The sequence below is a fragment of the Acipenser ruthenus genome, chromosome 7 (assembly GCF_902713425.1).
Source record: "Acipenser ruthenus chromosome 7, fAciRut3.2 maternal haplotype, whole genome shotgun sequence".
NCBI classification, from domain to species: domain Eukaryota; kingdom Metazoa; phylum Chordata; class Actinopteri; order Acipenseriformes; family Acipenseridae; genus Acipenser; species Acipenser ruthenus.
This window is the reverse complement of record NC_081195.1, coordinates 65,967,308-65,979,496: the sequence shown is the minus strand read 5'-3', so window position 1 is coordinate 65,979,496 and position 12,189 is coordinate 65,967,308. Positions and strand designations below refer to the sequence as shown.

Genomic DNA, 12,189 nt, shown 5'->3' with positions numbered 1-12,189 from the left:
TTGTAATAAAATCATTCTTCATTCGGCAGTATTTGTCTTGGTGTGCTATACTTGTGAAAATAAGAAGGGTTTAGTAAAAGTACATTGTGGAACACATACTCTGTATATTGGTTCTGACAATTCACTGCATAGACTGCAAAGGCATATTGCACAGCCTAATCACAAACGACTGTCTGCAGCGTACAGAGGAATCAACCTAGACATGTTAATATTGCCCCTTATACAACTTTACCCTGTTACATTTGCATGGCATTTTTGCAGTTTTCCCATGGTTTTACTATGTATTTACCACAGTTTCCCATGGTTTTACTATGTATTTACCACAGTTTCCCATGGTTTGCCATGTTTTTAAATATGTGTTACCATACCTCTCTGGGCTTTACAATGCTCACCTATGTTTTCCCATGCTTTCACTGTGCTTCACTACATTTTGCAATGCTTCTGCAGCAGGAGGACAAGATTACTGTTGGAACTCCTAATGCAAAAGCTACAGTTTGACTTTATTTTTTGTACATAATTGAACCTATAATTTAATACATACAACTGTAGAGATTGGAAAATATGGTAGGGTTCTTTCTGAATGTTTTTGGTTCCACTGTGCCAGGTGAAGATGAAATACATTATCCATGACATTGCTTTCTAATACTATTCATAGAGCTGCCAAGGTCTGGACAGAGGTGATAGGGAGAATTAGTATGAGGGAGGTAAACTGTATCTTCACCACATTCAGACAAGGCATGTAGTAGCTAGGAGGAGGGACGTCAGAGTTTATTGGTTGGAGTTCAATAACATTGAATCCCAGAGTAATAATAACTCACCAGCGAAGTGAATGGGAAATGCTGCTTTATGACATACAGATATTTTTTGTCACATCAGGGATAACAAAGAGTAAAGTTATAGTAAGTGAACCCCAAAAACAGAAGAAACAGGAATCATTGGAAATGTTGCTGTACTGAATGCTTCTCCTGCCTGTTTCAATATTGACAAGAATCATTTTACCCCAGTTTTTCCCCTCAATTACATTTCCTCACAGCAATCCCCAAGAGATCAGCAGAACTGAAGGTCAGTGGGTGTCCTCCTGTTGGAATAAGCTTAATTTTCTATATTTTAATAATAACATTTACTTTGTATAACATGTGTGTGTGTGTGTGTGTGTGTGTGTGTGTGTGTGTTTGTGTTTGAAAACACATTGTTACAATTATAAATTTGTAAAACTTCTTCTTTGTATAACTCATTTGGATGGGGTCCTGGGGTCCTGGGGTCCTGGATCCTCAACAATGTGTTTATTCCTGGGGGAAGGGTGTTAATTCTGTGTAAAATCACAGCAAAAAGCTGACATGGCCATGTATGGGCAAAGGCACTATGCAGAGAGGGGTAGGAATGGGAAACACAGACCACACCCAAAAGTGAAAAATGAAAATCTGAGCATTGCGCTCCATACAACCGTCAGACAACCGGAACATCATTTTTTAAATGTACCTTTTGTCTATAAATAGACTATTAACTGTAAACTCATATATTTATAAGTTGTTGTAATTTTCTCAGGCCTACTATGACTAATATTAATTGCTGGTAATAAAAAGGCATAAATCACTACCTTGCACATTGAGTGATGGTCTATTATTTAATGTTAATGATCTCATAATAATGTTATAACTGTAATCTGATATGTCATGTCAATATAATTTGATGCATGATAAAATGACTGTTTACTATACTTTTAGCTGTACTGTATGTGGTACATATCAATTTGATTAAAAATCTCCATACATCAAAATGGAATAATTATTACAGAGAATAAGAACAAATTATAATAAATAACTCTAACACTCCGATCCCACGACTAAGCCAATTTCCTCTTCACATCCAGAAGCTCCAGTGTTGAGCTAGTAGGTGAGCTACTAGACCCTGGAGGACAAAGGCCAACTCAGCAGGCACCTGGCCAGTAGAGGTTCATGTTCTACGCTGAAGAGAAACAGCTACTAAGATATATATATATATATATATATATATATATATATATATATATATATATATATATATATATATATATATATACACACAAAACCCTTAGCATACAGTAAAGAAAACGGGAAGACAATTAATCGGTGCCTTTTCTTGAAGGCCAAGCACTTTGTGTAGGACAGTGCGTCATTAACTAGCACTTGAAAGCACGCTGCTATTAGTACACACAGTATTGAGGGGGTCTGTTAGTATACCAGCCTTCTTGGAATAGCTATGGTATAGATTCCAGTATGTATTTATGATGATTTTCTGGTAGGGTAAAATAATAAAATGCACTTTATTTGGTACCATTGCAGTGTTTTTAGTGAAAAGAAACATTAAGGAATGTTATTTCCAATGGAGCTGTACTATACAGTATATGCATTTCACTGCGTACACAGTGATGTAGTGCTGCATTCTTTTAGGGCACCAAGCTCCTTGAACACACAGATACATGTGATCATTTCCAACTGCAGTATTAAAGGCACAGACTCTGTGATTAACTGAAAAAAACACCCCCCCAAAGGGGGGAATATTGTGGGACATCAATGGGGAAGATGTGCCTCTTATAAGAAACTAAGAGGCTGATATATATATATATATATATATATATATATATATATATATATATATATATATATATATATATATATATATATATATATATATATAGTAGTACTTGAAAGCATATAACTGAATGTGAAGTGTATAACACTCATATTAGTCCTTGATCTAAAAGATATTTAATAAATGCTTCTCCGTGGGTGAAAGGAACGATCGAGACAAGTCACGTCAAATGTGATTAATGTCAAATCTTATTGGCATAACCTCAGACAGTGGTCTGCTGCAGTGTTTCAGTGAACACAGCGGCACAGTGCATCTGTCTGTGAGGAAACGTACTTACTCAAGAGGAGCTGCAGCCTGCTTATGCAACCTTCACTGTCTCTTTATTGGTATTGTGTGTGTACAGTATGTATCTCTACAGGACATGGTCATTTCCTCAGGAGCTGAAAGATAATGATCCAGTGTTATAAAAAGGAATTGATCCACTTGGTGTGTCATGTTCTTGACAGTATATAAGCCCTAGAGGAGTTTGCTGTGTGTTAACTGGCTGTAAATTGAGCGTATTACCTTAAAAGGGTCATGCTTTTATATGTCATACTAATTGAAAGACATGAGACAAGTTGCTATTCACTAGGAACATTCACTGCACAGTTTTGCTAAACTAAAGGTATCATGACAAATTATTTCATTTCTTATTTTGTGTAGGAGATCAATTTAAACTGGTAGGAACCTCAGGCAATTTGACAGAAAAGGTGCACGTTATACCGAGGCCTGTTGGTGGGATCAGCAGTCACTGACTGTATGGAAATACTCCTGCTTTCATTTACTGAAGCTGCTAACAGTTGTAGCAAATTCAAAAGGAATACCAACTTTGGACTGCAACAGCAGAAATACAGCATCATCATTAAAAGGAATACTGTAACAAATTATTCACAGGCAAGGTCTTATTATTATTTGTTTATTTAGCAGACACCTTTATCCAAGGTGACTTACAGAGACTAGGGTGTGTGAACTATGCATCAGCTGCAGAGTCACTTACAACTACATCTCACCCGAAAGACGGAGCACAAGGAGGTTAAGTGACTTACTCAGGATCACACAATGAATCATTGGCTGAGGTGGGATTTGAACCGGGGACCTCCTGGCTACAAGCCCATTTCTTTAACCACTGGACCACACAGCCTCCTATAAATGAATGTCAACATTATTTAAAGGGTCAAAATATCATCGGTACTCCGCATCATTGGGGATGCACATGCATTAAGTAATGTATGAAAGAATGCCATGTTTTATTATTATTATTATTATTATTATTATTATTATTATTATTATTATTATTATTTATTTTCTTAGTAGATGCCCTTTTCCAGGGCGACTTACAATTGTTACAAAATATCACATTATTTTTACATACAATTACCCATTTATACAGTTGGGTTTTTACTGGAGCAATCTAGGTAAAGGGTATAGCAGCAGTGTCCCCCACCTGGGATTAAACCCATGACCCTCGGGTCAAGAGTCCAGAGCCCTAACCACTTCTCCATTAATGAAATGAATTAGGGGTGACTTTTGCTTCAGTAGCTTGACTAAACAAAAGGATTAGATAAACTGTATCCCTATCTACCTGCCTCTCAGTGTGCTTTTAAGCTGTCTGGACGTATGCTACTGAATGTGGTTTTTATATGTGCACAGTAAATGTATGTTACCTAAAGTGCAATGCAGTATGTTTGTATTACAGAATGACAGTTTGAATTTCTAAAGGCTATAAAGTAGAAAGAAAAATCTAAATGGATTTTTGTATGTTTGTACCTTAACTTATACTATTTCCCAAATTGTCAAACACTGCTAATGTTTAAAGTAACAGATACAGACAAAACACTTTACCTAAAAACACACACAATAACACATAGGCAGTATATACTTTAAGGGTTTAGACTTAAATACCTCTGTAATATATACAAGCTGCATCTCTCTGTTACAAGTGAACAATTTAACCAGCTTGTTCACAGGGCCACCCTGCTTGCCCATGGTTGCCATACACCCCATTGACAGTGTGATGGCAGGTGTTTCAATTTGCTTCAGGTTTAATCTTCAACTGGGACTAAATGACTTACTGTAGGCGTTGCTCACGGATACGTTAATATATGTGAACAACTCACAATCAGTTATTGTATTAAGGGACGTTTTTGTTGTCCTCTCTGGGTTTCCGTTGTGCAATTGATCCTGGATGCCCTGCATGCACTTGTCAATTTAATTGTGCAAACTGTAGTCGTGCTTCCAGAAACCAAGCTTCTGTCAGTATCAATTACAATGCTTTACAAAACCCTTAGCATACAGTAAAGAAAACGGGAAGACAAATAATTGGTGCCTTTTCTTGAAGGCCAAGCATTTTGTGTAGGACAGTGCGTCATTAACTAGCACTTGAAAGCACGCTGCTATTAGTACACACAGTATTGAGGGGGTCTGTTAGTATACCAGCCTTCTTGGAATAGCTATGGTATAGATTCCAGTATGTATTTATGATGATTTTCAGCATGATGCAGAACAAGTGCTGTGGCTAGCTCTGTTAATTGATGAAGCCTGGTCTAAATGAAATTCCCTTAGTTATATGTTATGAGTAAATACTTCTGGTAGGGTAAAATAATAAAATGCACTTTATTTGGTACCATTGCAGTGTTTTTAGTGAAAAGAAGCATTAAGGAATGTTATTTCCAATGGAGCTGTACTATACAGTATATGCATTTCACTGCGTACACAGTGATGTAGTGCTGCATTCTTTTAGGGCACCAAGCTCCTTGAACACACAGATACATGTGATCATTTCCAACTGCAGTATTAAAGGCACAGACTCTGTGATTAACTGAAAAAAACACCCCCCCAAAGGGGGGAATATTGTGGGACATCAATGGGGAAGATGTGCCTCTTATAAGAAACTAAGAGGCTGATCTGATCAACCTGTACCCTGGTTAAGTCATATCTGGATTGCACCAGCTACTTATTTTAAAAGGAAATCCTGAGATAACAGGGAGATTTGTATTTTTCAATCCAGGGTGATTCCTCAGTGCTGTAAAATTCTCTAATAAAACACTTTCATCCTGGTGGGGTGTAGGTTGATCTCAGTGTACGCTACTTCCTCACAAGTTTACCCGATATTTTGAATTGAGTATCTTGAAGTACTGGGTGACATAGATGTATTGTATCACTGCCCCAACTATGGTGCATGACATTAAGAATGATTTTTTGCTAAGCATTCCCTATACCAAGCATTTCAGATATGCTTTATCATTCCTTCACCATGCCTTTCCTATGCTTTTTCAGTGGTGTGACGCCCTAAACTTTTATAACTACTGCATGCTGTAATATATCACCACACGCACTCCCAGTTGACATCTATTTCCATGCTCTAATAGGCCTTCAGTTTGGAGAGCAGTATCATATTTCATGTGTAGGTTTGCGATCTACTAGACAGTCCCTCTGAAACAACTGCAGTTATTCACCCTTTGATAGCGGCACTCCCCTCCCCCCCCTCCCCAGTTTATATTGCCTGCAGTGCTACTATAAGTAAAACAATAATAAAACAACATAAATCTGTTTGGAAACAAACAAACAAACAAAAAAATCTAAATAAACTGACACAAAATGACTGGCAATGAGACCCAGTCGCTGAATTTTGCCCTAGGCCCTGATTGCTTTAGCTCCAGGTCTATAGGCCCTGTGCAGGATTCTGGTTTCATCTGAACCAGTGAAACAGCATGAACATGAACCATTCATCTTTCTGATTTAGCACTGAACTACACTGAAGATGTAATTTCCCCAATATGTTATTGACGCTATGAAGAAAACGCCTATAACAACGACGTTTATCTTCGCAATAGCTGTAAATCAATGTGGAGTTGTTTAAAAGAAGAAGACGCATGAAGCATGTCTGAAATAATTTGTATTGTACATTTTAAAGATTGCTTGCGTAGTATTTACTGGCACAGTGTCACAACTCTACAGACGATAGATAGATAGATAGATAGATAGATAGATAGATAGATAGATAGATAGATAGATAGATAGATAGATAGACAGACAGAGTAGGTGGGTCTGGCAGAGTTGAAAGGTCAAACTGTCAAAGGGCTGGAATGGAATGAGGAAGGCTGTTCAAAGCAAGCTCCAATCCAGGTAGACTTTGAGAAAAATAATCTTTTTTACTGGAGAAACAGAAGCCATAACCACTTAGAATGATTGCAAACATCATAGTCATTTGAAGCTACTAGTTCTTTAATAAATTACACTAGAGGTTTCAGTGAAATCATAGCACAATTAAAACACATTAATAATGGTGAAATCATAGCATAATCAAAACACATTAATAATGGTGAAATCATAGCACACTCAAAACACATTAATAATGGTGAAATCATAGCACCCTCAAAACAGAATAATAAAGGTGAAATCATAGCACCTTCAAAACAGAATCATAAAGGTGAAATCATAGCACAATCAAAACACATTAATAAAGGTGAAATCATAGCACAATCAAAACACATTAATAAAGGGCCAGTTGGTAAATGGGTCTGGTGGAGAAGTTCAGGGCCTGGAAACAAGAGTGTGAATTTTTAGTACCAAAGTTCTTGAGCTGGGAGTATTGCCACAGGCATGAGTGGGGTAGTAATGTAGTTACCTGTTACACAGAAGTCAACAATTAAGCAAAGTCCTGTACTGGGGGCTGCAAATGGAACCATAGGGTTGTCGTAGTAGAGACTCTGCTGCACTGCCCCTAGTGGTGTGTAAAATACACTACACCACCTGTCGCTCAACAACAGAAGCCCCTCTGCTTAAAACCAGACTGGGTCAGTGTTCTCCTAAGTACTTCTCCCCTGTTCTCTGTTTTCACTTTGCGGTCATTTCATTTGAGTTTTGACTCTTTAAAATGCCATTGCTAAGAGCTACATTTTAATTAACAATAACCCAGATTGAAATGTTATTGAGGGAAACTGGTCCAGGTTGTATGTAAGATGTGGTGGCATATTAATGACCCATTTGTTTGGATGTTGCAGATAGGTGCACTGTCTGGATCTTTGCACTCATTTATTGATGTCATCATTTTCTGGTTAGTTTCACAACCCTTCTGCAGTGTCAATAAGGATCAGTTCCAAGAAATGCTGAATGCTGTGCACTGAACTGCAATGAAGATGTAATTTCCCCAATAAGTTATTGAAGCTATGAAGAAAATGCCTATAACAACGACGTTTATCTTCGCAATAGCTGTAAATCAATGTGGAGTTGTTTAGAAGAAGAAGGCGCATGAAACATGTCTGAAATAATTTGTATTGTACATTTTAAAGATTGCTTGCGTTGTATTTAATGGCACAGTGTCACAATTTTACAGACGTTTTCGGGTTCTCCTGGGACAGAAATGAGACGGCAACCGTGAGTAGATAAAGACTCAAGCCGTTTATTATTTACAGTAATTAAGTAATCACAAAATAAAATCATAAGTGAGGGAAAGGGAACCTGGGAGTCGAAAATGAAAATAAACGATTGCAAATTGTTTGTATTTGATTCCTCTGATCCTTTCCCTCTCGATCGCTATCTCTCCCCCCACACACTTCTCTGTCTCTTTCTGCAAACTCCCGGTCTTCTCCCTGCCATGCCCCCGCTCCCCCATTATCTTTCGCGCCAAACCTGCACCCCAATTCTCTTCCACACACACACACACACACACACACACACACACACACACACACACCCTGCACGCATACACACTCAATGCACGCACACACACAAAATGCAACCCCTTGCACACACACACCCGCCCTACACTATCATGATTCTCTCACCTCCACCCACCCCAGGATCGCTACAGTATTATTAATACTGCAGGAATAATTTACTACTACTACTACTACTACTACTACTACTACTACTACTAATAATAATAACATTTGGTATTTGTTCAATTATTGCACGAAGGATAATGTTCGGCACTAGGCCACAAGGTGGAGTAATTGAGGAGGCAAGCGCTTTGAAAGCTTACACGAGCTTTACAAGTAAAAACTGTACAATAGTACTGAATGCCTAATCCAAAACCTAATAACAATAATTAAAAATAGAAACCCAAACCTTTATGATACACGGTCTCACGTTTTTCGCAGAATACTAGGTGAAGATAAACAATGACAATATGTATTCAGTTCCTTAAAACAAGCTGCAAAACAAATAAACAAACAAAAAGCTACAAAGTGTCATTTGAATAACCGGATCACTGTTTACATTATTATTATTATTATTATTATTATTATTATTATTATTATTATTATTATTATTATTATTATTAATACTACTACTACTAATAATAATAATACTACTACTACTACTAATAATAATACTAATAATAATAATAATAAACATGTCCTGCAGTATTAATAATACGTTGTGTTATTATTTACGGCACAGATCATTTGTACTTTTATATGTATAATGTTTAAAACAAGAAATTGTGTAGCATATTTTATAGTGAACACACAGTTTATGCATTATTAACCCCTGTGCTCTAAGGACAACCGATGACAGAGAGACTATCTGCCTATAAATTCACCTTTTTACTAATCTCGCAACCCTGTGAAGGCTCGTCTCAAACCGCGCCCCTTCCAGCACACACGCACCAGGCTATAGTTACACTTAGCGCCTGAGAACGAAGCATGCCTGCTGTGCTTGGATGCTGTGTTTGTTTTAAAGGGGTGAAATATCAACCATTCTGGTCAAGACATGTAAAAAAAAGTTAGAGGTGTCCCTGACATTGTGCCACACTTCCTAACTTAATGATGAGCCTTTGCTGTCGGAGTGTATGTTGTCAGCTCGGATCGCATGGACTCTCCTCACGCTTCAGCTGAATATACATATATTTTTTTGTTCAACATATACAGAGACGAGAGAGGGAGAGAGGAAAAAAATAGGAGGGGGCTTGTTGCTTTGGTGATTCACACGTTGCCTACTCCACTGCCCGAGAGCCGCCGTGAGTCCTTTTGGAGTGGGCTGCAATTTGCAGGTCGTGGTCTCGAGCACAGCTCTGCCTAGAACGAGTAAGTGACTGAGTGAGAGGTTTTCTAACTATGTGTGCAGTCTGTGGCTCGCTTTCTTTGCAATGTCGTTCCTGTTGTGAGACTGGGATCTTAAAACAAACAAACAAGAATAATAACACAGACACAAACAAACACAAATAATAAGGAAATGTAATCTTGGATAAACCGAAAAAGCTTGCTGTGGACTGTGCTTCAGAGCGTGATAAGATAAAAGTAGACCAACCTGCTATTTTGGAACTGTAAAGACGATTCGTATCATGTTCATATTGTGAATATAAACATTTTACTATTGCATGTACAGAATGCCGGGGTAGACTTTTATGCCGACTCTCAAATGTGTCGCTACCGAAGCTGAGTTACTCCGGTAACCTATTTCCCTTTTTTTGCCTGTTGCCTTCAAACTAACAGCTACCGAGAGTAGCATGGCTTTGGACAACACACGTGAAAAAAGCTTATCTTTTACTTCAATGGTAATAGAAGACACAATGAGGAACGGCAGGGGCCTTTCAGATCAGTGGGCGGACACCGTAGTGGTAAGACCCAGGACCACGGAGCGGCACATCACCGTACACAAACGACTGGTTCTGGCTTTCGCTATCTCCATTCTGACCCTCATCGTTGTGACCGTCATCGCTGTGCTGCTCAGTGTCAAATTCGAAGAGTGCAACGCGGACAGCACCACCAGCGCCTCTCATGGGAACCTCACCAAGTTCAACCAGTCAAGGGACGCGCTTTTCAACCACAGGGGCGAAGACTCCTTCCAGCCCTGGCGGCAGTTGAGGTTACCCGGTTCACTGAGACCTCTCCAGTATGACCTGCACATTACCGTCTTCATGGACAACTTTACTTTCTCTGGAGAGGTCAGCATTGAACTGCAGTGTCTCAACTCCACAAAGTACGTCGTCCTGCACGCGGACAGGCTGGCGGTGCAGAAAGCAGTGGTGTACTCAGAAGGCAAAAAGACTAGAGCGCTCAAGATTCACCGGCAATTTAGATATCCAGCGAATCAAGTTTTTGTTATCGCTATGCACAGAGAACTAGAGTCCCAGAAAAATTACAAAGTAAACATAACTTTTCAAGCTCACATAGAGGATGAACTACTTGGTTTTTTTCGCAGTTCCTATGTATTGTACGGAGAAAAAAGGTATGGATAAAAAAAATAAAAATGATAAGTAAAACAATTGTATTATTGCTGGTTCTGAATGCATTTCGAATATGTCAGATTGATCTTTAGATGCACTCTTCGTACTACTCCAGGGCAGATAATGCTGTTTTAAGCGCCTGTGAAATGTGCTCGTAAAAATGTGTTTAGACAGCATTATTCGGGACTCTTGACAGGTTAGCTAGCTCTCGGTTTTAATTGCCGTTGATGTTTATTTTTTGACAGATGTTTGGAACCGCCTGCATTATCACAGAAGGGATACTGTACCAAACCGAGTCATTTAAACGTCACAGTGTCAAGCATGACTCGATTGAATGCGCAAGCACCCCTCTGCCCAGGCTTTAACTGCTCATTGCTATGGGTTAGGCTAATATATAGTATGTACAGCTATGGACACACGTTTTGCATCACCTAGAACTTTAGGATTGAGACATCCCAGTAATAAAAAAAGATATGAATATAACTTGGATATTATTTAACATCATGTTATCAAAGAAATTACAAAATGATATCGCAAGTCTACCGGAAGCCATAATAGTAGTACATTATTTCAAGTTAGATTTCAAAATGTCACATGTAAAATAAAATGTCATGTTTCAATCGACTTTCTGAAGCAGAATTAGGTATAGGGTGATGCAGAACCTTTGGTCATAGATGTATAAGGTAGAGACCTAAAATCAGCCTATAGATTATAAGCAACCAATTTGTTGCGAATTGCGTTCTTTTATTTACATTTAATCCACATAGTTATATTACGCCGTAACGTTATAAAAGACATGAATATTGGAATACTGACAACTTCCACACGCCTTGGCCGCCCCTTCGGTATAAACACGCCTGACCTAATGTCAAAAGTTACCAGACTGGCATAAGCTGTCTGAGCTCATGAGCTACAAGTCTGCATCCAGACGTGAATGTAAAGCACACGCATAACAATGTAGCAGATCAGATTGCCAACATAAGGCATAGGTTAGATTAAGAAATAGTCCAGGCATGTGGAATATCCATCTATGAAATCACCCCTCCACACTTCCAATACCAACACCTGACAGATTATCTGCAAATCAAAGGGGTTACTCAACTGTTTCCATTAGATATCACTGCCACTTTCATTTTCTTGTTTATGAACTGTATAGATTTCTAATGAAGTTTGCCCCAGTACAGGATTGCATTCCACAAAAGGAATTTTGAAAAACATGTTCACTCGCTATAGGGTGTAGGTGGCTACAGTGGTACATTTTGTGCACTTTTAATGAAATGTACACTAGTATATATATAGGCATATGCAAATGTCAGCCTTTGGATATGTTTCACTTTTGCATTAAAATCCAAATAAAGTTGCATTACACATGAAGTTGAAGTGTTTAGGGCAGGTACTGAACTCCAAAG

General features: G+C 38.4%; 1 protein-coding gene across 1 annotated transcript in view; it reads left to right on the top strand.

Annotated features, from left to right (window-relative positions):
• The first annotated feature begins 9,189 nt into the window (after positions 1-9,189).
• LOC117414806 (thyrotropin-releasing hormone-degrading ectoenzyme-like) overlaps positions 9,190-12,189 on the top strand; it is an 83,734-nt gene continuing 80,734 nt past the window's right edge. The window contains exon 1 of the mRNA XM_059027630.1: positions 9,190-10,782. Coding sequence (XP_058883613.1) covers positions 10,061-10,782 — 722 coding nt within the window. The 5' untranslated portion in view covers positions 9,190-10,060. The remainder of the gene's footprint in view (positions 10,783-12,189) is intronic.